This window comes from Amblyomma mixtum, chromosome 1, assembly GCF_055824585.1.
Source record: "Amblyomma mixtum isolate Tamu chromosome 1, ASM5582458v1, whole genome shotgun sequence".
Taxonomy (NCBI): Eukaryota; Metazoa; Arthropoda; class Arachnida; order Ixodida; family Ixodidae; genus Amblyomma; species Amblyomma mixtum.
In genome coordinates, this window is record NC_143012.1 from 87,661,006 (window position 1) to 87,685,954 (window position 24,949).

Below are 24,949 nucleotides of genomic sequence, written 5' to 3' on the forward strand. Positions count from 1 at the left end.
AGTTGCCGCCACTGTATCCCCGCAAACTTCTTAATCTCATCCGCCCACCTAACTTTCTGCCGCCCCCTGCTACGCTTGCCTTCTCTTGGAATCCACTCCGTTACCCTTAAGGACCAGCGGTTATCTTGCCTTCGCATTACATGCCCTGCCCAAGCCCATTTCTTCCTCCGGTGCAGCGGTGGCGTAGAGGTAGAGCATCCGCCTCGCGTGCAAGAGGACCGGGGTTCGAATCCCGGTGCCACGCAATTCTCCACCGGATTAAAAAAAAAAACTCCGCGTGTCGATAGAATTGCATACCCAGGCTTGGAGTGCGGCCTGATTTCGGTGAACCTAACCGACAACGCACTTCCTCACCAGAACAGGATTTGGCCACCCTGGTGTAGTACATGGCCATAAATTTCTATGAACAAACCAATTAACCTAACGGTGCAGTGACGCATCTCAAACTCTGCGCCCGGTAGAGGTATGAGAACTAGCCGCTATATCTAACAATGTGACACATTGTGCCCTTTTGCGTAGTTGCGCGATTGATATTAATGGGGGAGTTAAAGACAACAGACTCAGAAATTAAATAGAATCACTACCGGAATAGATTGGCGAGTCAAATAATACTGTCGCATTTCTTCCCCGCCAATAAAATTGATCACCCCTGATTTTGTCTCACTACTGACGTTGTCGGAATGCAATCATTCTTGAAGCGACCCACGCTGACGAGGAGCGAAGTTTATTTACAGCAAAAAGCAAAGACAGCACACAACACACACCAAACACAGGTAGAGACAGCAGTGACTCAGCAAGGCAAAGTTCCAGACGCAGCCAGCCTGCCTCCTTGCAGCCGGCTATTGTCCTTTGCACAAAATCTCTTTTTTTCTCGCACCAGGAAAAAAAGGTGTATCCTCCCCGCAGAAGGACGAAGGGGAGGTAGGCAGGGACGGCTCCTACACGAACATCCAGCGCTGGTGCCGAGCAGCTACGGCCACACAACCCAGCCCGATGGCAATCAGCATCTGGAGTATCCCGTCGAAGCGACCAGCGCCACCTTTCGCCGGTGCATTGGTAGGCGCCGCTGGATCCGGCGCTGGAGCCGGTGCCGCTGGATCCTCCCCCTAGTCATCACGAAAGGAAAGGCACTGTATGTTACATCAACTCTCGACAGCCTCGTGAGGGGAGGTGTCGGCACCCGCCGCGGTGGCTCGGTGGTCAGCATTCGGAGACTGAGCCCCGAGACCGCGGGATGAAATCGCGAGCCCGGCGGCCGCGTTTTTTGAAGCGAAAAGCTTCACTAGGCTAGTCAACACAGCGCTTCGCGTGAGCCGGAGCCCAGATCTGCCATTTCTGCGCATGCGCGAAACCGAGTGACGTCACGCATGGCGCAGGTGGCCGCCGCCGCTGACACAAAAAGAAATAAATTATCAAATAAAAAATTGGCTGCGGCTTAGCTAAGGTTAAGCCTCGATATCTCGAAGCGAAAAGCTGCGGCAAGGCGGAGGAGGCGCCGCGCGTGTAGTGAATACGGTGCTGTCTTAGCAGGTTGCTTTAGAGACATGTACGGAGGGCAAAACGCATGTCTAGAACACGCTCTGAGCTTGTTTCGGGCGTATCACGCGATAACTAGCGATAAGATGTGGTTAAAAATGGCCTGGATGTAAACATGTGCTGTTAAACTCACAGAATTTCATCGTCATTTTTTGCCTTCTTGGTTGCAGCGGTTTTGGGAGCTCCAGAACACAGAGTTTGGTTGTTCTAGGCATGTGTTTTGCCCTCTGTACTGCGGCGTGCATTCTTCTCGGGTGTACACCAAGATATGAGAGAAAGGCATTTGATTTCTCTAATAGCAGTTTTCATTTCATTTTATTTTCCTTAAGGCCCTCACGGCGCGGTTCGGGTACCCACCGAGATATGAGAGGCAGGAGTCGTTTCGTTTCCTTAAAACCAATTTTCTTTTCATTTTCCTTCCCTGACGGCGCGATTCCGGTGTCCACCGTGACGTCACACAGTTCGCGCATGCGTACCTATGGCTTTTTCTGACGACGGGGCTCACGCTAGCCTCGATGTTGACTAGCCTAGTGAAGCTTTTCGCTTCAAAAAATGAATGAAAGACAAACAGTGCGCCAGGAAACTCTCATATCTCGGAGGACACCCAAACCTTCCCTTGTTCACATTGTGTTGTCAAAAAACCCATCTTCGCTCCCCTTCTCTACTGTGCACCCAATTATAGTGATTTTATTCTTTTATTTGACCACAGCGCGCGAACTGTCTGTACATTGGGGGAGGGTATACAGAAAGAGAAAACGACGTAAGCACTCTCAGCCAAAGAACAAATCAACATCGTATCAAGAAGCAACCAGAAAGACAAAAATGCTCGCAGCACTACAAAATTCAAATGGTCATTGTTATAGCCATTGAATTGTATTGGTAATTTTTATACAACCTGACGTCCAGCGCGGCTGCAAATTGGTTACCGAATAGAATTTCATTTATTTCGAACTCCTACGAACTTTCGTCTGTGTTTGCTGAAACAGCGGGTGCAGAGTTCAGAAGGACAAATTAAGCACTAAGAACGATATACTTCAGAAGTACACTGACATACGATGAAGGGTCAGTGTTCGGGCTAGTGGGTAGCCAAGATAAGGATCCATATCGCACAAAATTAAAGGGACACAACACAAGCGCTAAACCTCCACTAAACGTGTGAAACGTGCTCACTGATTGGTGGCTTGCATTGTTTTTTTCTCATTCCTTGACACAACATGACCTGGACAAATAATCATTGCTAGTCATCTATACCTGTATCTTACGTGATCTTTATAACGTTGTCCGCGCCAAATGAAGACCGTTCAGTGGAAGTATAGCGCTTGTGTTCCGTCCCTTCAATTTTGTGCGCTATGGATCCTCATGTTGACATACGATGGAACACTTGGGAATGAGCCTTCATCACTCTTTATAAAAACTGCCCCCACTTGAAATGGTTGAGAAGCATCGTTATATTTTTGAGCGTGGTGTCTTTAGTGTGCAGCCTGAGGACGAAGACTTTGGTACTTTGGAAAAGCTGCTTTTCCACAACGTCTGGCCACCGGGATTTTTTTTTTGTTCCATAATAAGGCGCTGCTGCTCACCTACCTTCTTTATTTCCACTGCGGCGCTCTTGATGGGCTTTGTGAAATCATCTTTAGCCTTGACGATTATGGCTCTGGAAGGAAAAGAAAGGTGTAAATAAAGTGGGTTCATTGAAATTTGAAGCTAATGACGCAACGAACCAAACAATTCAAGGGGGGGGGGGGGCGCTATGTTGACCGAAAGTGCGGTGAGGCGAAAGCCTTAAGCGCGGTGTTGCTGCTTGTGTCACTGATGTGTGGTTAAGAGGTTAAGCTTCCCCTCTAAGAGTGAAACGCGACAGCGTCTTGCAACGCTGCCAGGGAGTCCACAGAACGCCATCGCCCGTTCGGCTCTACGCCTTGCTCGTCGGTAAATTGGTTTTTGAGGAAAGGAAATGAAGATGGGAGTGAACGAAGACACCGTATTTACTGGAAGCGTATTTGTTCATTCCAAACCATCGAGCTGGCATGGCGGAGAGGATAGCGTCCTCATCTCGCACTCCGGAGGCCCTGGTTCGACTCACCAACTCGACCAGTTTCCTACTTGATTTTATTTATCTGGTCCGACTAGAAATGTTAGGCTAATAGGTTAATTAAGCAATTAACTAAACTCAGTCCCACGTACTTGGAGCATCACTATGCGATCCCTTCAATTGGTTGCATGGTTACTACCCAAAGTACAATTGGCCCCGTTTGAAATTCGCGCACTGTGACGTCACGACAATTTCGACCAAGTGAAAAGCGTGACAGTGCTGTCGACAACTCCTGCTTACAGCAATGAGGCATTCAAGGATTCCGCCTTAATATTCGCACATAAGCCCGTGAAACGCCAGCGGGAATGCCGCAGCTCCCATAGAATCCCGCGTGTTCTTTCAAGATCTTCCTTTTACGTGACTGTGTATGGCGCGCGCGTTTGTAATGACTGCGCATAGACAAGGGAGGGTCGAGACCGGCATTGGTTGCGCCCAAAAAGCTCGCACGCTAACCACGTGGACAACGGATTTTCCAACTCGCGAGTACCTCAGTGGTTACGGCGTTCGGATACTGGGCCGGTCACGGGTTGTCCCGGTGGGAGCCGCGTGTCGGTGTAAATGGGGTAATACCGATAAGTATATATCCAAGGAGGCCAACGTTTTGCAAATTAAGAGAAATGTATATATTTTTTACTGGTAGGAGGAGGTAGGTAATAAGGAGGCAAGATAACCGCTGGTCCTTAAAGGTAACGGAGTGGATTCCAAGGGTTGGCAAGCAGCAGGGGGCTCCAGAAAGTTAGGTGGGCGGATGAGATTAAGAAGTTTGCGGGGATACGGTGGTCGCAACTGGTGAAGGACAGGGCTAATTGGAGAGACATGGGAGAGGCCTTTGCCCTGCAGTGGGCGTAGTCAGGATGATGATGATGTGATGATGTGGGTATTCCTTGGACGCCACCTCAATAAGTGTTGCTTCGAAAGCAGCAAGCAGTAATTGTAGACGTAACTGGCGTTTCACCAAAGATGTTGCACGTAGGTGATATCCATGTCTGATTTGGAATATTGAACACACAGTACTCTCGGCTATGCGGCCCACTCGCTCCACCAGCTAACCTGACCATAAAGACCAATAGGTGGCAGGCCTAGGCAGAAAACAACGCTGCGCCTAAGGGAATCTTCAATGCGGAGGGGGTTTCAAGAAAGGGAGGAATTGCTCGTCAACATACAGTATTGTAAATCGATGCCATTAATTCAACAGCAAGATGATCTTGGCTTGACACCTCATCTGTGATAATTGGCTCCGATACTGACAAAGTTCAGAACAGAAAGCTACTGATGCCGAGGGGAAAATCACTCCTTTCACAACCGTCTTGAGCCGTCAGGGCATGCGGCCGGGTAGTGACGGCTTTCTAAGATTTGCTTCCTGTGAAAGTGCTTTCCTGGAGTATCTTTATTTCGCAAGTATTTTGCAGCAAAAGCTACACTGGCCACGAACTTGCGATTTTGCTGTGGCGGTGCTCCAAGGAGGCACAGAGACCGACCTTAAGCCGTTGCCTAACAACCGCTGCATCTGGCGGGCGCCACGCGCTCGCCGCGCCATCTGGCATGACGTCACACCACGCGCCTCACTTCGGAGCCACAGCCGCCGTTTGCTATGACGTCACACCGCTTGCCTCGTCGTTGCTCTCGCTTCGTCAGCTGTGTCGCATGCATGCTAACATGTAGGAGGATTGGTTTGGTTTGGTTTGGTTTATGGGGTTTAACGTCCCAAAGCGACTAAGGCTATGAGAGACGCCGTAGTGGAGGGCTTCGGAAATTTCGACCACCTGGGGTTCTTTAACGTATGTCGGAAGATTGAAAGGAGAGCTCGTATGCGCCACAACCACAGTTGAGACGGCAGTATGGACGGCGACAAGTCTTCTAAGCAGAGGGATGCCTGCAATCGATATCGGAACGAGATGAAGAGGAAACGAGTCGCCCAGGAAACAGAGGAACAGCGCGCCGTGAATATGCCGCCGCGAGACAGGCACGTTTAACGTCCGATGTCTCGACCGCTAGCAGCAGCGAGAGCAGTCGGAGGAGAGACCATAATCCTGCTGCACTGAAGACGGCCCGTGATGAACGTATCGTCTTTAATGCAACGACAACATAGCTAGACAACCAGACTAAGCTGGACTTGCAATCAAGATTAACCAAGGCTAACCAAGCTATGCCTTCGCTTTCGCTACGTGTATCTTGGCATCGCCAAGCTAAGCCACTCTCATTTCTTGAAACCCTTCGCCTCACGGAGCTGTCGTAATGGCCGTTGACTTGGCATGGTCAAGCTCGCAGAGAACCGGTAGAAATCAGAGCTGCGGGTGGCGGTCTATAGAAGCACGAAGGGCATAGCACGGTACGGTGTTGAAGACATCGGTTCAGGCGGCTGCGTCATTTGCGCCTCTTCTTAATTGCCGTCGGAAATTGTCGAGATAAAACTTGTCGCTTCTATCAAAGAAGTTTGAATGGTGATTGTAGGTACTCGTAATATTTCAATTCACAAACAGCTTGACCAGAGCCATTTTCTCGCCCTCATCTATAAATGGCTAAAGAGACGCCCAACTCACCAAAAGCCTTCTTAGCAAATGGATGAGAGTGGTGAAGTTTCTAGTTAAGTGGAAGAGAAATTTGGCGGTCAAATTGTGGCCCCACTTTCGTCCGGCTCTTAAAAATACTACTCTAGCTTTGCCTAAACAGACCCGATTTTCTTACTTCACTCTCCTTCTAACGGTTGATAAAAAAAATTCAGGGGGGCACTTTGCTGACCTAAAGTGCGGTGAGGGTGAAGCGATAGCCTTAAGCGATGTCTTCCTGCAAGATGTCAAGCTTCGTCTCTAAGAGTGGAACGCGACAACGTCTTGCAACGCTGCCAGGAAGTCCACAGAACGCCATTTTGAGGAAGGAAATGTATATGCGTCGCATATCTCCGTGGACACCTGTACCTCGCCGTGAAGGCAGCGAGGAAGATGGGAGTGAACAAAGACACCGTATTCACAAGACGCGCCTTTGTTCACACCAAACCATCGAGCTGGCATGGCGCAGTGGTTAGCATGCTCGTATCGCACTGCGGAGACCCTGGTTCGATTCCCTAACTAGGCCAATTTCCTAGGCGGTTTTATTCATGTTTCTGGTCTAGCTAGAAATGTTAATTAGGCTAATTGGTAAACTAACTAATTTACTAAACTCAGTCACACTTGGAGCATCTCTAAACCATCCCTTTAATTGGTTGCATGGTTACTCGCCAAAGTACAATTGGCCCCATTTGAAATTCGCGCACTCTGACGTCACTACCATTTCGACCAGTTGAAAAGCGTGACATTTCTGTCGACAACTCCTGCTTACGACGATGAGGCATTAAAGGCTTCCGCCTTAATAGCTGTGGTACAACCAGTATAAAGCTAGTAAGATTAGCGAAAGCTCTGTTAAGCGTGGTTAGACATGGTTTAGCTTTGATTAAACTTTATTGTACATCAATGGTTTTGTTTGAACGGCGACGATACATCATCGAAGCACTAGTCCCGGCACGTTCCTCACCCATGGCTTTGTGACATAAAGAACGGGGCGTCACACGAATTCCGGCAGGTGCGAGAGCGACATTTTCGTCTTGCAAGAATCTAAAAACTCGCGATAAGTCTACTATTGCATTCTTTCCTATGAGTAAGCGTGGTTAGAAAGCAACGCGTTTTCCGTAAAATGTTTTGCAAAGGTTTTTCTTTTTTGTTCCCCGGCCTTTCTGCATGAAAATAAAATATGGTTTACTCTGACCGTTCCACAACAATTCTCAGAGGATGTCCTCGTTTCGTGAGTGTGAAGCTATGTGCAAGATGCGTATTTTCGATGCGAAGGCGACAGAAGATGACTTCAATAAAGCATTCTCAACGTTGAGAGGACTTCCATTCCCCAACGACCGGTTTTGGTAGGTCCACTTTTGTTGTTGATGTCATTATCCTCAGTGAATTAACATTTTTAATTATTTACTCTTTACTAGCTGTAAGAGATCTTTGTGTGGAATATTTAATTTCTGTGGTTGGCTTTGGTGACAGTGCACGTCAGCTCTTTCGTTATCGGCTATGCAGAGAATAAATGAATTGGTTTATTGGAGTTTAACGTCTCAAAGCTACTCAGGCTACGAGGGACGCCGTAGTGGAGGTCTCCGGAAATTTCGACCACCTGGTGTTCTTCAACGTGCACTGGCATCGCACAGCACACGGGCCTCTAGAATTTCGCCTTGAGTAATTTGCAAAATGTTAGGTATGGTAAGTCATGATACGGTATGGCATGTAATAATAGGGTATACGGGAATTAGCGCCCGAAAGCTTTACATTTGCTGTAGGAGAGGCAATAGCACAGTGCTTCGGACTCATTCCGACAATCTGACTTCGCTAGAACGATGCGCTCTCTGCAAGGAGCGGAGAACAAGTGCGCGATGGAGAAAGAAATGCCGCAGTGCTTACTCGAACATAACTTTTCCCATAACAGTATCCGCTGGTTTCCACATAACTTCGATGTTCTTGAGGTCTTTGGTGCCCGAACTGTGTGCAACGCCGGACTAGAAGGAGAAGGCAGGTTACCATTATTCCATTAGCGTATGAGTAAGATAAATTTTTGGAGTGAAGTAAAAAGAATTCAGAACAGTACGGGCATTGGAAAACACTTCCTACACACTGAAATAAAGTTGTCCCGCGTCGTTTGCTGCGTGCTGATGGCTGCGTTTGAGATGTCTGCATGCACGCCGTGGGCGACGGTCGCTCGAAAAGTTTTTTTTTTTTTTTAGTTTAGAGAAATGCATTTTCAGTGTTTTCTTTTCGGAAGCCTTCAGCTTAGTAAGCGAGTTTGCCTGCATGCCTTTGCTGGTGTGCGCAGCGAAAGGCGTGGCGCTGTTTCGCTGGCTACCAAGTTGTTGCCCGCTATTCGTCTGCTCGATAATTAGACTCAAATTATCTCAAAGTGGCCCTACAGTAATCTTGCGGCACGAAAGGAGCAGAGAAAAGTGCCGAATGCGACGGTTTCCCTGCTGCATGTGCTTGTGCGTAAGCCTAACATGCAAATTCCTTTCGGCTCGTAGAACCCTTTACCAGAACCATTGACCGCTGGCAAAATCCATCGCTACTCGAAGTCCCCAGAAAGGCGACGATTAGGACAACTGCAGACGCACTAGTAACTGTTCCATAGTTGAAAAGCAACACAGTTTAATGCACGGAGTAAAAAAAAGTAGACAGGGAGGTGACTTCTTATGACATCGTGCGACTTAATTTCTCTTCGAACTGTGTAAGCGTCGCAAACATTTAGGCACCTTAGGAGAGGTGGGTAGGCTCTACCGAGGCCACTGCATCCTGCTAAATCTGCCTCCTCCACCTGTCTGCCCCATTATTCAGCTGCATGTATGAAAGTTTGTAATCCCCTTTCAAAGAAACCTATACAACATTTTTTCGATAACTTGTCACAAAAACTACCTAAGGTCCAGTTTTGTTCTACGTTCTTGCGTGTTATTGCGAAGTTGATGATCCCTGTTGTCGAAATGACATTCATACTCGATTCATTTGTATTCAGGGGATAAATAGAAGCATTACAAGCGATATGGAAATCTTGCTGATAACAAACGTCACCATCTTCAGACAACGCTTAAGCGCTCAGGTAATGCAGCGCACACAGTAAAAAAATTTGCATCCTTAAAGGTGTAGCGCTCATGGCTGCACCCTTTCCGCACCCTCATTTTTTTCTTATTTCTTTGGAAAAGGGTGCGCTGAGCACTTTAGCACCTTTGATGCACCCATGGACCCTTCAAAGCTGCACGGGTGCAAGGGTGTCGTAGCTCCTGCGGGTGCAAGGGTGCGTAAGGGTGTATGGTATTCTTTGACTTGTCGAACAACATTCCAGTAGTTCAATTAAGCGTGCTTTTAAAATGACGTGACCCATTCGAGTTTTCCCTTAAAAGACAGCTGCAACCTTGATGCGAGCAGCTATGACTGGGATCTGCGTCCCCATAATGTGACAATTAACAACTATTTTAGCTGAAGTGCTAAGCGTCACTGACTCCATGTAGGGGGTCGCTGAAACGGCATATATAAACTTAGTATGCACGGAACTGTATCTGTCCTCGCTTCGGCGAGCGCGGCTTCGGCCGCTTATCCGATTTTTTCAGCAGCGTCCGCTCCGGCGGACGCAGTTGTTGCTGCGACGCGCGTCTTTTCTTTCCTTTTTCTCTTTCCTCTGCTCTCTTAACTCTCCTCTATCTGCACGTGGCAGCGGTGGTGGCTTGGCTCGAGCCAGTAGGAGGCCCGTGCAATTTCCTTTTCATCCTTCTCTCAGTCACAACAACAACAACAGTATTTGTTGTTTCAGTCGGCGTCTTCGCTTCGCCGGACGCGGTTGTTGCGACGCGCGTCTGTTCTTTCACTCTTTCTTGTCACTTTATTTTAGAGCGCAGCTCTTTGGCGTCCGTTCCTGGGTTTCGCGTCGTCGTCGTCGTCGGCGTTGTCGTCGGCGTCGGCCTCGTAACCAGATCCGCCCCCCTTTCATCCGCAGCTGGGGTTGACTCACTATCGGCGTCAGCGGCATCAGTCAGTCGCTGCTATCTCTTCCCTCCTCCCTTTATCGTGTTGTCCGCTTGCTGCGCGCGCTTCTGCCCCCATCGTTTGCCGCTGGGTGTACACGCCGCCCCCCTCTCCCCTCTTCCTGCGAGTCTCCGGTTGTCAAAGCGCCGGCTCGAACTTAATTCCTTTCTTCGCTCCTCCTCCAATGAAACCCCTGTGCGGTGGCAATCAGAGAGCCAGATCGGTGGCGGCGGATCTGTATATGTGCACCGCCCGAGCCAAAATTGCCGCTGCCGTTTGCCCTGTGCGGTGGCAATCAGAGAGCCAGATCGGTGGCGGCGGATCTGTATGTGTGCACCGCCCGAGCCGAAATTGCCGCTGCCGTTCGCCACTGCGAAATTATCTGCCAGTTCTTTCTGAGCCTTGAGCGAGACGACCGATGGAAGTCCTCCGTCTGCTAAAAAAAAAATTCTGTGATAGCGCATACATGTGTTGCTCGATTTCTTTGCCTCAATCTATCGAAAAGGTGAAACAGCTTATTTGCTGCGCTCAAATTTCGCATTAGGAAGTAACGTAATCGTCGGTAATTTTTTTAACTCTCCTCTATCTGCACGTGGCAGCGGTGGTGGCTCGGCTCGAGCCAGTCGACAGGCCCGTGCACTTTCCTTTCCGTCCTTCTTCCAGTCGCAACAACAACAAATGTGACTCCACAGCAAGGAGGTTCAGAAACACCGTGAGACACACATCTGGGTATTATAATGTTAGTCGAAGATGCCGTAACATTAGTGCACAGACAGGTCGTCGGCAGCTTTTCGTCGGAATGTTGAGCTTCCATTTAAGAGTGCACCCCAAAAAAGCAATTGATCAGTACCGTTTAAAGCAATAAAAAACTTATGAAGCTTTAAAGCAGTCGGAAAAAGGGTGCGACAAGCATACTTTTCAGCCCTTTAGGCAGCCAAAAATAAGGGTACAACTGTAACGATCCCACCCACGCTATGGGTGCGACGAACATACTTTGCACCCTTTTGGAAGGGTGTGAGTTATTGACACGGAAATGCACCCTTAAGGGTGCGAATTTTTTTACAGTGGTGACGTTTAGCACGAGTAGAACACGTGGACTCCATCCATCCGCATTCGATGGATGCGGAGGGCTTGCTTATTATGTTTCCTCTGCGCCCCTTTAGCTCGCCACGTCACTAGTGGCCTGGATATCGGTCCGTATAGCCGTCGTAGTAAGCTCAAAACACGTAAGCTCAAAAACGTTTTTGCCTTCTCGTCCACGAAGAGCTTTATTGATGTGATCCTGGGTTCGCCTATGGACCTTGCAAGCAAAGGAGTGAATCCCCAACGAACTGGAAACCTGTATTCAGGAGCTCATGTAGTGGGTGCGGTTCTTTAAGCAAGCCGCTCCGCAATTTCCGCGGAAAATGTAGCGCCATCAAGTACTTACATCCGCCTTGCCTTCACACGTCAACAACTTTATATCAGGCATCATTGTTGCGTCTGCCGAGAACTTTCCTTCAACCATCTTCCCTCCTTCGTCCGTGGCGGAGATCCGAAATCCCTTGTACGAACCTCGCAGCGTCACTGCACCAGAAAGGACGACAAATGCTTGAGCCTACAAAGACCGCTGTACTAACCTTCCACTTAATCCTCCGCATGGGAGACTTCCCAACGCCGTTTGCAAAAGAAGATTGGCAGTGGTTAAGCTCTGGCTAAACCTGGAGGATTGCGAAAGCAACGAGGAGAGAGAGGGAGGCGATGGAGAGCGCGCGGCAGCGGCGGCGGCCCCGGCACGGTAGCCATGCGCCGCTACTACGCATTGCGCAACTGGCGAACGCGGCGGCGGCGGCACCTCTGTGTCGCCTGCGCAGCGACGGCGGCGGCGCGCCAGCGTTGCGCCGTGTGACGTCACTGCTCCTCGCGCATGCGCAGTATAGCCTTTCGTTAGCTCCGCGAAATGGCTCGGCGGCTCGCGTAGTGTTGCTTTCGCAACAAAATTCGTGATACGATTTGCGTCTGGATCGTGCAGTCGAGGACGAAAGTCTCCGGACCACGTGTTCCTCGAACGAAGCTTGTAGCTCTACTATCAGACAGCAGCTCGAGACCGCAATTGTGGAGATGAAAGAACAAAAATTCAACTTTTACTTCCACAAGTGCGGTCTCCAGCCGCCGACTAATAGCAGAGCTATCATCTTCGTTAGAGGAACACGTGGCCCGGAGACTTTTGTCCCCGGCTGTACATTCAACTCGCGGGGTCAAATCCAAGCTGCGGCGGGAACAACTGCAAAACCGCTCGTGAGATGTGCCATGTCAGCGCACGGTAAAGAACCCAGAGAGGCCCACATTCAAATAAAGCCCTTATCTACGGCGTCCTTCAAAGCCCAGGAGTCGGTGCAGGACGATGAACCATACAGTTTGCAATTTGTCGGGACTATCGCATGTCCAAGACAGTTCTGACTTCACCAAGATAACTAGGATGGCTTGCGGATAGCACAAGGCCAAATAGATGAACAACTCGATGTGCAGCGGTGCTAGTTCAACGAGTTTACGGTTTAAGCCAATGAGTAACTGCTTTATTTCCAATCTATTCCAAATTTCCATACTCCTAAATCACAGCTCGTTTTGCTCGCTTTCGCTAGAAAAAAAACGACCACATAAAACTTAGACGCAGTAACTGTCTCAAACTCGATGGACACTAAAACCACGCCGTGAAGGAAGGGATGTAGCAGGGCCTGAAAGATGCAGGAGATAGAGGTGTCGTAGAGGAGGGCTCCGCAATAATTTGGACAACCTCGGGTTCTCCAACGTTCACTGACATTGCACAGTACACTAGTGCTTTCACGTTTGCCTTCGGCGAAACTGAGCCGCCGCGTCTAAGGTAGGTGGACACTAAAACCACGCCGTGAGGTAAGAGATGTATTAGGGCCTGAAAGATGCAGGAGATACAGAGGTGTCGTAGTGGAGGGCTCCGCAATAATTTCGACTACCTCTGGTTCTCCAACGTTCACTGACATTACACAGTATACTAGTGCTTTCACGTTTGCCTTCGGCGAAACTCAGCTGCCGCGTCTGTCTAAGGTAGGTGCGTGGAGAGGTCAAAACGCAAGCAGCAAATGTAATCGGGCCCTCTATTGAAAATGGATGCTTCCATTCTGGTCCTTTCAGGGACAGGACTTTTCCAATATGTGTCCAATATTGGGCCTGTGACTTGCGCTGCTAGGGAAGCGAGTAAAAGAAATTGGTGAGGGCTGAAGCAAGCTAGATCACGACCGGACTTGGGTCACACTGGGTTGGTAAGTGGTGGCCCACTTCTCGAAGGCTGCTTGCTTTACAAAACCCCGGCGTGGCACTCCACCATACGCGATGCAGGTGCCCGGACCTACGAACACAAACATTACGACGGCCCGAAATCACGAACAAAGCAGCCGATCCTGCGAAGACGCGGCTGATCGGGAAACTGAACTGAGAAGCAAGAGAGTACTAATACGCGATCCAAATGTAAGCCTTTTCACAGATATACAGTCCACAGGCTTTCCTTCTTGGTCTTGTAGCATGGCTCGCTACGCACTGTCAGCATTCAAAGTCTTTCCAAAGAGAGAGTGGTTTTACTCCGCAGCACATGAGTCACAGAGTGGTGTACACAGACATAACTTCACCAGCGAAAGTACGAGACACCAGGAGAAGAAGAACACAGGACAACGCTGGACTAACAACTGAAGTTTAATCGAGAAACGGCTCGAAATACGATCTAAATACTCTCCCCCTGCAGGAGTCACTGCAGGAGTTGTAAAAACTGTGTTCAGGTTTTTAACAACATTTCAATAATCGGAAAAGGAAAAAACAGGGGGGAGAGAGAAATCCTTGAGGCCTACCGTGTTAGGTTGCAAGGCAGTGACACGTGCGTCAGTGTACCGTCCTTGCATCTCACTAGCAAGGAAGTTAATTTCCTAAGCAGAGGTTTGCAAGCTTCATAGGCAAAATATGTCTTTTGTTGTTTGCCAGCGTAGAAGCGTGTATCCACACCTTGTTGATTTGCCACTTATCTATGCTTTGTTTCGTGTGTCTGATACGCATGCGTCTTCTGATGACCTAGGTAGGCGTTTCTCGGTAAAACTTCAGTTGTTAGTCCAGCGTTGTCCTGTATTCTTCTCCTGGTGTCTCGTACTTTCGCTGGTGAAGTTATCTCTGATTTACACCAGCTAGTCCACATGGGTACCTTGTTACAGTTTATGATGTACAAAGCCTCCCTGCACCACTTAGAAGCAAGCCCACCGGGCTCTATCTTATCTGACAAGGGCTGCGGCCGGCATCGAAGCATTACGACGTAGACACGAACGCCGGCCTTTACATCTCACTTCAGCTGAAAAGACACTACAGTCAAGTGCCGCAGCAGTCGAGCCGCAACGCCATGCCTACGATGATTTAGCACTGCATGCCGAAGCAGTGGTCACAGGCAAGCGATTAGCGAAGGAGCGACTATTGGCTTATTCCAATCAGCGATCCGGCGGAAATTCTTTTGCTCCAAAAAAACCAACTAGCCTGTTTCAGTGGGCGATGTGAATTCACATCCTAAGTTCTCATTGGACCACGATGGCATTTTCTGTAGACTCCGTAAGCAGCTTGCTCCTTCACGTATACAGAGAGCCACTCCGGATCGCCGAATGGAACGCGCAATAAGATTTGTGCAAAGTTGCTCGCTCCGCTCTGGCTCAAATTCTCGTGACCGGTGGCACCTGTCCTGGTATATTTTTTAGAACGCAGCCCATTGGCGCCCATTTCTGCGTTTCGCGGCGTCGCCGTTGTAACCAGCAGGGGACACCTTAGTCGTGCTTTAAGCTGAGAAAACAATGGAGCGGGAGATTGCAAAACAGGGAAGGCGCATAACTACCCTTTTTGAACAGTGGACACCTCAATCGTGCTTTAAGCTACGTGGTGACAGATGTGCGCTGCGTGCGTTGGCATTGACAAAGTTCTGCCAGAAATGCGGCGCTGAAGCCACAGGCCGTCGGCATTCATTGTGTTCATTGGCGTTGGCGTTGACAGCGTTTTACACTCATCATTTTGAGGCAAGGAAGTGCGCATAACTGGCTCCCTGGGTGGTGGTGGTGGTGAAAACATTTATTAAGAATGAACAGGAGGTATGTTTGGATCAGCCCATAAGGGGCCGAACCTTACAAACACTAGGTGGAGGTCCTTAGTATGGGACCCCAGTGGCGGTGGCTGCCGCCCGGGCGCGCCCGACTAAGGCTTGTTGGGCATGTAAGTCGTGGCAGCCGAGCAGGGTCGCCTCCCAGTCCTCCCGCAATAGCTCTCGCTGCCGCCGATCCAAAATCGAGAACGGTTATCACAGACTGTCGCCGGGCCTGTGAACATTATCTTGCAGGCTAAATATCACCTCTTGCCTCCCAAATCCTAAGACGCGCTCCCGCCGATCCAATCTGGGCTCCTGGCCACCAGGGTCTACGAGGCAATGAGGCCGCTGATGCGGCCGCCCGAGCGCTCTCACACCGGGCTCCTCATCCTAGCTCTCCTGGCTCAGAAGCTCATAAACCCGGTTCCGCGAAATCCTAATTCATTATTGCGACAGCCACCGTCTCTACCCGGCATCTGCCAAGGGGCTGAGTAAGGCGGAGGAGCGAACTCTGCGGGGCTTGCAGACAGGATCTCTTCTCTGTCCTGCCATAGCAAAACACTTCGATCCCAACACAGATGGGCGCTGCCCGCACTGTCGAGAGATCTGCGATACCTTTCACATGGTGTGGGCATGTACTCAGAATCCTCAACTTCCCCCTTCCCCCACCCCCACCCGAGAGGCATGGGAGACTGCCCTCCTCAACTGGTCCACACTGCAGTCTCAAAGGGCTCTAGTAAAGCGGGCGCGAGACGGGGCCTCGTCGTGCGGCGTCCCGGACTAACGATACCGACCATGCAGCAGGGTTTTCTGACCCTCAAACTCTCTTTGATTATTAAAGTTTTTCACCACCACCACCCAGGGTGGGTTGGGGATGGGTGGAATAGCGGGGTTGGTGGGGCAGGCCCACACCATGTGATAGGTGTCAGAAGACACTGCACTACAGTGTGGGCAGCTGCCGCTAAAGGAGGGGTCAATGTTTTAGCGCTGCCGGGCACAGCAATGTATTGGTGAGAAGGCGGAGAAGGAGCCGCTCATCCGCCTTCTTCAGGCCTTTACATGGGCTAGGGTAAAGGCGATGACAATTTTGATAATATGTTGTAATATCTTTGAATGTATAGACCGGATTAAAATCGGGTTCCTGATCGGATGGGGAGGAGAACACAGCCCGGTGAGAGAGAGAGCGGGCGGCTGCGTCTGCTGCCTCGTTTCCTGCCAACCCCTGATGAGCAGAGGCCCATATAAGGTAACGGGGTGCGGGGGTCCGTATCACGTAAGCAATCACCCAACGTACCTATAAGCGCGATTCAGCGTCCACTTACGCAGGGAGTCCGTAAATTGCATGCGGGATGCGGACTCTCTGGGTCAGTGGACGCTGAATCGCTCTTATAGGTACGTGGGGTGATGAGAGGAGTGTAGGCTGCATGCGTTTTTGCGCTGGAAACGGTGAGCGAACCCTCGTGATCAACCATTAACTTCTATCTGCCAGGATGGCAGGGTGGATGGGGAATTAAATGTAGATATAAAGATAAACATGAATTTCTTACCACTTACGCGGGCGAAAATCCCGTTCCTCTCGCTCGTAACGGCTCCCACGGCTGTGACAACCTCACGAAAGAAATTACTGAAGACACTTTGGAAATTCTAAAGTCTGCTTGGCGAAAGCCTTGTGGTCAACCCATTGCCTCTTCCCCGAACCGCTTGGCGCGGAATCACTGGGCCGCTTCGGAGCCATGCGTCTCACTCACTCGACTGCAACGAGACGTCTGGCGAAGGAGCGGTGGTGCAGCTGCCACCGCCGACGCGCGCGTGTTCGTTCTACCGCTACTGTGTGACGTCACAGTTGCTGTGCACAGCTCCACCCCAACCGGCGCGCCGATTGCTAAGGAGGGGAGGAGGTTGCGCCGCTGCGCAGAGGAGAGGCCACAGTTGGCACGATTCCAGAAGCGTGATAGCTCTGTTGACAACCTTCTGTCGACAACGATGAGACATTACAGACTTTCGCCTTAATACTTGTATAGACCTCGTCTTTGAGAACCAGGCATTGGTGCAGCAAGTCGAGCATACAGTATATCCATCTATTTCTCCGACCATAAAGCTTCCTTCATGACAGTCAAGAACCGTCAGTGGAGTGTTTCTTGAAGAAGGAATATGTGTGAAAAATAACAAGTCGTCTGTAATTGTACATAGATGTCTTGCTCGAATTATTTGCCCCAATCTATCGAAAAGCTGAAACAGCTGATGAGCTGCGCTCAAATTTTGCATTTGCAAGTAACGTAATCATCGGCTGTTTTTTTTTCTCTTCCCGGCATCTTCATAAGCAGCAGTTGCCCCAGTTGGCATAACCTTCCACAACGGTTTTAGGGCCCGTTCCCACCTTGTCATTCGACGTCAAGAGCCGGATCCTCCACCTCGTGTAAGATTCCGCCCAAAAACATTGCGAAAACGATATCGGTCCAGAAATAATCTGTGCGATAGGAAAAACCGAGTTTCTCACCTCCAGCCAATAGGGCCTTGAGAAGGAGGCTCTCGAGACCTCGCCCACTAACTTGCGCGATTTCGCGCACTAGTGGACGAAGTGTGGGCGGCGCTTCGTTACGGCGGCCGGACTTTCGCTCCTTCATGACGCCAAATTAGAACATGTCATTCGCGGCTGACTCACCTTTAACCATGCCTCCCTCGCCCATGATGGCATCCAGTCCCATATCCGCTTCTGGATCCTTGCCCTTGGCCGCGTCCGCGCCAGCAAATAGCGCCGTGCAGTCCGTGAAGGGAAAGTCGTCTGCCCGGACTCCGCAAGCCACCGCCAGCGCCAAGATGAGGACACGTAGCGCCATTGTGCCTCCACTCGTGGGCCTTCTGCACAGAGACCTCCTTTCCAGACCGGAACGTCGCCGTGAGCAGTGGACACGCACAGCTAACGGACACTAACGGAGCAGCAGGGGTCATGGCCTCCGAGATCACCCGCGCACATTTGTGGCCTCTGAGATTGGCGGCTAACCGCTGCTCTCGGAGGCCATCATAGGATGGCGCTCTGGTCGCAGTAACGTCATCGCCGGATAAATCGCTGTGTACGGTGGCGCACTAGCTGTTCATGGGAAAGTGCCATGGCGGATTCAAAGCCGCCGCAGTACCACAAGTAGAATGGAGATTCAGAAGCGGCTCTCAAAATTCGCCGTGCTCATGAGCGGCAAAATAAGCGTCGCCTAACTGAAAGTCCAGCTATGGGCGACACCGAGCGTGCAGCCGCTCAGCTCCAAAAATTGCGAGTTCACTTTGGCAACTAAAGTGTTGAGAGGCGAAAGCCGAGGACACTATGCGTGACGACTTCCAGTGGATGTGACGTCACACCTTTACCGAGGCTATACTGACATCCGCGCTATTTCGACATGCTTCCAGACGCGATAGCAGATGCCGGGGTAGCAAAAATTCTTTTACCTTCCATATTCAATGCATAACAAAAACCACTACTACTACTACTGGTTGGATTAGGTTGGTTTAGGGGGTTTAACGTCCCAAAGCGACTAAGGCTATGAGAGACGCCGTAGTGGAGGGCTCCGGAAATTTCGACCACCTGGGGTTCTCTAACGTGCACTGACATCGCACAGTACACGGGCCTCTAGAATTTCGCCTCCATCGAAATTCTTGCTCTTCTGTCCCACCGCTGCCACCAGTGTTAGAGACGGATGGCGAGCCCTTGGGTTGTCTGACTCGTGTAGTGCCGCAGGTCCCGGCTGCGAAGGACGGTGTCTAACTCCGTTATGGAGGAAACTGTACAGTAGGTTTATTTGTACGCATTTACAACTGGTTGGTTTGTGGTGTTTAACGTCCCAAAGCGACTCAGGCTATGAGGGACGCTTTAGTGAAGGGCTCCGGAAATTACGACCACCTGCGGTTCTTTCACGTGCACTGACATCGCACAGCTGTGGTGGCCACTGCCCCAGGGAGCCAGTTATTAAGGCGAAAGCCTTTAATGCCTCATGCTGTCGTTAGCAATCCGTGTCGGCTGCCATGTCTGCATCCGTGTCGGCAGCCGTGTCGACAGATGTGTCCGCGTTTTGACGGGTGTCCACCGAGATATGTGGGAGAGTTACTGAGTAATTTCCTTTCTTCAAATACAATTTTCAGTTTCTTAATTACGGCCCCTCTTTCTTCTTTCACTGCGACTTCTTCCCTTCCTTTACGGTGCGGTTAAGGTGTCCACCGAGGCACTGAGAATTACAGCGCCATTTCCTTTCCTCAAAAAGCGTTGCGTTGAAAGGGCAATGCATCGCGCCGAAGGGATGGTGGCGTTTTGTGGACTCCCTGGCAGCGCTACAACACCCTGTCGCGTTCCACTCCTAAAGGCGAAGCTTAAGCGCCATTAATTAGCAGTCAATCAGTGCTGAGTGATTAATCAGTAATTAGCGATTAATTAGTAATTTGTCATCATTCGTCATCAATTATGCGTGACGTCATCCAGTGGTGACGTCACCAGTGTCATGTAGGCAAAGCGGTGCGGAAAATGCTTTCGCCTCTACGCACTTTAGACAGTCAAAGTGCCCCCTGAATTTTTCGCCTTTGCTTTCGAAGCTGTCGCGCTCCACCGGTTATACTTAAAACGTGTCCATTGCCCCAGGAGGGCCAATTATGAGCCTTTAATTAGCTTTCGAAGCTCCCGCTCTTCATCGGTTTCGTAGCTGAAAGCGCGACTAAGGTGTCCACTGTCCCAGGGGTGGTGGTGGTGGTGGTGAAAACATTTATTTATTCATAGGGAGAGATGTTGGGGGTCGTGACCTGATTGGATTGGATTGGAGCAAACTTTATTTGTGCCTGCAGTTGGGCGCTCGCGCGCCCCGACGAGGGCCTACGTCGTCTACGCGGCTGCCGTTACTCGGCGCGGGTCTCCGCTCGCCGTTGCCGGCTCGCTGGGTCCCTGCCTTTCGAGCGCCCCGAGGACCTGCTGGACGGCCCATAGCTGTTGGTCATGGTCGTTGCTTTTCGCGGCTGCCTCCAGCTGCGGCGGGATTGTTCCTGATCTTGCTTCCTTTGGATTTCTGATGCAGTCCCACAAGATGTGCGTGTGATCTGCCGGCTCCCTCCGGCAGACTCTACACGTATCGGTCGGGTAGGTCTCGGAGTACATGCGATGCATCAGTCCCGGGCTCGGTAGCGATCCGGTCTGGAGCTGTCTCAGTAGTACCGCCTCCGCTCGACTCAGCCTCGGGTGCGGGGGTGGGAGAGTCCTGCGAGCCAGGCGGTAGGCCTTGGTGATTTCGCTGTAGTCGGTCATGCGGTCCTTGGCTTCGAACCACGTCGGACGGTGTGTTGCCGGGGCGCGGTTGGTTAGCGCTCGCGCCGCTGCGTCTGCCGTCTCATTGTGGTTCGCACTGCGTTCCGACGCGTCGCCCGCGTGCGCCGGAAACCACTTGATTCTTACTCTTCTGTCTTGCAGTTTAGTCGCTCGTAGTACGCGCTCGGCCTCCCTGCAGACTTGGCCTTTGGCGAAGTTTCGCACCGCCTGTCTCGAGTCACTCAGCACCGTGTAGCAGTCTGCGTCGGCGATGGCCAGGGCGATGGCCACCTTCTCCGCTTGTTCCGCTCCGGCGCTTCTCACGCTCGCTGCCGTCCTCGTGGCGCCGGTCGACGCCTCTATGACGACCGCTGCGAAGGCGTTCCGTTGGTATTCGGCCGCGTCCACGTACCGCGCGTGCTCGTCGTTGGCGTGCAGGTCGATGAGAGCCTTGGCCCTCGCCGCTCTTCTTCCCTTGTTATACTCGGGGTTCATGTTCTTGGGTATGGGGTCGATTCTGGTCTGGCGTCGGACCTCTTCGGGGACGGGGAGCTTCGTTTCCGCCTCGTTCGAGTGTCCTATTCCCAGGTCGTCCAGTATCTTCCTCCTGGCTTTGGTCGTGGACAGCCGCTCCAGTTGAGAGGTCCGTTGCGCTTCGGCTATTTCTTCGAGCGTGTTGTGCATCCCGAGTTGAATGAGGCGGGTCGTGCTCGTGGACTCGAACAGGCCCAGCGCCGCCTTGTACGCTCTCCTGATGATCACATTAATTTTGTTGCGTTCGTGTTGCAGCCATCTGTGGTAGGCTGCAACGTACGCGACGTGACTGATGATGGATTCGACGAGCCTGATTAGGCTCTCCTCTCTCATGCCAGCCTTCCGGGAAGTGACTCTTTTGAGGAGTCGCATAGCGTTGGCCGTTTTTGCCGTGAGACGGACGATGGTTTCGTCGTTTCTTCCATGCTTTTCGATGACCATGCCTAGGATCCTGATTTTGCTGACCTCGGGGATCACGTTGCCGGATTTGGTTACGATTCTGATTTTCTCTCATTCGCGTTGTCTGGTCTTGCATCTGCCATTGTTGGTAGGTGGGAGTATGAGGAGCTCCGATTTGGTCGGCGAACATCTCAAGCCGGTGCCTTCCAGGTGGTCTTCTATCGCGTCGACGGCGGCTTGCAGAGCGCCCTCGATGAGGGCGTCGCTGCCGCCGGTCACCCACAGTGTGATATCGTCCGCGTAGATGGTGTGCCTGACGTCTTCGATGTCCGCGAGCTTCTCGGCCACTCCGATCATTACCAGGTTGAACAGCATCGGCGAAATGACCGATCCCTGCGGTGTGCCGGTGCTCCCGAGCTTCTTCTCTTGCGTTTGTAGGTCGCCTGCTCGTAGCTCGGCGTCCTGTCCGTGAGGAAGTCCTTGATGTAGTTGTAGGATCTTTCGCCCATGTTGAGCTTAGAGACTTGGGACAGAATCGCCGAGTGTTTCACATTATCAAAGGCGCTCTTTAGGTCGAGACCCAGGATTGCCTTGTTGTCGCGGGCGCTGCCGCCATTGTCTATGATTTGGTATTTGAGCTGCAGCATCGCGTCCTGCGTGCTGAGGTGCTGTCTGAAGCCGATCACCGTGGCCGGATACAGCCCTTCTCGTTCCAGGTAGTCTTGCCACCTGTTGAGCAGGACGTGCTCCAGCACCTTGCCCACGCAGGACGTGAGCGAGATGGGCCGAAGGTTGTCCGTGTCCGGTGGCTTCCCCGGCTTGGGTATCAGGATAGTCTTGGCTGTCTTCCACTGCTTTGGTAGCGCGGCCGCTCTCCAGCACTTGTTGAAGTATTTTGCGAGGTTCTCAATCGAGCCATCGTCGAGGTTCTTGAGCGCCTTGTTCGTGACGAGGTCCGGGCCAGCTGCCGACCGGCTGTTGAGGGCGTGCAGGGCCGCGCGGACCTCCTCGACGTCGATGTCAGGATCGAGCTTCGCGTTGGGTAGGCCGCCGTACGGCGCGTGTTGTTCGGTGGGTGTAGTGGGCAGGTATTTGTCATTGATGCGCCTGGTGACTTCATCGGCACCGTGTACCGAGACCGCCCGATGTATGAGCTTGGCGAGTCTGTCCCTTTGGTGCGACTTGGTCTTGGTTTCGTCGAGCAGGTGCCGCAGCAGGTTCCACGTCTTCCCGCTATGCATCTGCCCGTCTGCCGCGTTGCAGATCTCGATCCACTGTTGCGTGCATAGAGCGCGGCAGTGCTCCTCGATCGCTCGGTTGACCTCCGCCACCTTCTTTCTGAGTCTGCGGTTGAGCTGTTGGTTCTTCCAGCGACTGAGTATTGACTGCTTGGCTTCGATAAGATGCGCTAGCCGGCTGTCTACTTTATCAATCGCAGCGTCAGTTTCAATTTCTTTGGTCGCGTCGCGTACGCTCTTGGTGATTTCGGCCGTCCACGTCTCTATATCTTCGATCTCGCCGTCAGCGTCTGTCTTCTGGCTTCTGGCGTCTCGGAAGGCATCCCAGTCTACCCATCTGTGTGTTTTGATGCTGGTGTCGTTGTGTTCCGGTATGCTGATTTCCACGATGGTGTGGTCGCTGCCGAGGTCGGTTCCCGTGTTTCGCCAGGTGATCGCGCCCCGGACGTCGTTCTTGACGAACGTGAGGTCCGGAGTGGTGTCCCGGGACGCAGAGTTACCGATTCTCGTCGGATGCGCCGGGTCCGTGATGAGGGTGAAGTCGAGTTCCATGGCGTCTTGGTACAGGTCGCGGTCCTTTGCTGTGTACTTGTTGTAGCCCCAGGCTGGGTTCATCGCATTGAAGTCGCCGCAGACGATCAGCGTGTTGCGGCCTGCCGCGGTGCTAGCTCTGTGTAGTATTGTTTTGAATCTGTTTTCTCTGCGATGGGTTGCTGTATATGTTGAGCAGAAAAATGCTTCCTTTTCTCTTCTTGCCCGGAATGATTTCGGTGAGTGTGTGCTCGATCTTGTATTGACCTGAAGGGTCACGCCCTCACAACCACTAGGTGCGATGCTTAGTCAGGCACACCATTGGCGTTTGCCGCAGCCCGGGCGCGCTGCGTTAAGGCCCTTTGGGCCTCGAGGGTGCAGCAACCGGACAGGGTCACCTCCCAGTCCTCTCGGGTGGGGTTCGGGATAGGGGGTAGGGATGGGTTCTGCTGGCAGGCCCACACCATGTGGTAGGTGTCAGACACCTCCCCACAATGTGAGCACCACCCGTCGAATTCAGCATCGAAATGCTGTAGAGTTGCCGGGCACAACATCGTGTTGGTGAGCAGGCGCAGGAGTACCCGCTCGTTGACCTTCCCTAGCCCTTTGCACGGGGTGGGAAGAGTTTGGTGCGTGGATTTATAATAATCGCATATTTCCTTAAAAATGTAAATCGGATTGAAATCGAAGTCCTGGTCGGCGTCGGGTCCCGTGGGAAATGCCCGGACAGAGAGCGCGCGGGCGGCGGCGTCGGCTGCCTCATTTCCGTGGACGCCTTGGAGACCTCGAGCCCAAACGATAGATCGGTGCGCGGGATCCGAGTCTCGGCTACAATTTTGGTAAATGCGATAAGCTAGGGGAGTAACCCACCCTTGCGAGACGTTTAGACAAGCCCCTCGCGAGTCGGTGATTATGTATTTGGAGGAGGTGTCAGAGGCTGCCAAAGCGATGGCAACCTCTTCTGCGTGAATTGCTGACTGGGCCTTGAAAGTAAGGGCGTCTACTGTTTTACCCTTGTGGACGACCGCGGCCGTGTACCATCCCCTGGGGTCCGGGCCGGACGCGTCCACGTAGAAGACTACTGGTTTGCTCCGAAAATGGCGGTCCAAGGCTTCCGCCCGCGCCAGGCGCCTGACATTATGATCCTCTTTGGACATATTGGTGGGGAGAGGCCGCACGTGGAGGGCGCGTCTCCAGTGTACGGGAAGGCGGCATCTCTCCTCTGTGAATTGAGTGTGCTGGATGTGAAGTCGGGCTAAAGGGCGGCGACCCGACCCTGTCTTTGTGAGACGAGTGTATTGGTTGTTGAGGTGGGCCTCCCGAAGCTCCCTAAAAGTGTTCACCATCCCCAGTGCCAAAAGGCAGCTGGTAGAGGTAGAGACCGGGCGGTCCAGCGCTCGTTTCATGATTTTGCGGAGGATGACCTCGAGGGCATCCTCCTCCTGTTTCCGCAGGTGGAGGTAGGGAGTCGAATGCAAGATTCGACTGGTCACGAATGCGTTCACCAGCCGCAAGGCGTCTTTGCATCGTAACCCACCGCGCTTGTTGGAAACCTGGCGGACCATGCGGCCCACCTGCTCCCCCACCTGCCGGAGCTTGGCGAGTGTTGTGTCGCAGCGTCGCTGGTTGTGTATGAAAAGTCCAAGGACTCTGATTTCCTTGGATTCGCGAATGGGACCTCTTTGCAACGAGAGATTGATTTGGGTC

The 24,949-nt window shown here is 51.8% G+C and overlaps 1 protein-coding gene across 1 annotated transcript in view; it reads right to left on the reverse strand.

The window, feature by feature from the left end:
* Positions 1-708: 708 nt before the first annotated feature.
* The window catches only part of LOC149367129 (uncharacterized), a 31,138-nt gene continuing 6,897 nt past the window's right edge, over positions 709-24,949 (reverse strand). The window contains exons 2-6 of the mRNA XM_089554311.1: positions 17,931-18,127; positions 11,585-11,721; positions 8,056-8,150; positions 3,121-3,190; positions 709-1,106 (exon numbers count right to left, since the gene is read on the reverse strand). Coding sequence (XP_089410437.1) covers positions 939-1,106; positions 3,121-3,190; positions 8,056-8,150; positions 11,585-11,721; positions 17,931-18,127 — 667 coding nt within the window. The 3' untranslated portion in view covers positions 709-938. The remainder of the gene's footprint in view (positions 1,107-3,120; positions 3,191-8,055; positions 8,151-11,584; positions 11,722-17,930; positions 18,128-24,949) is intronic.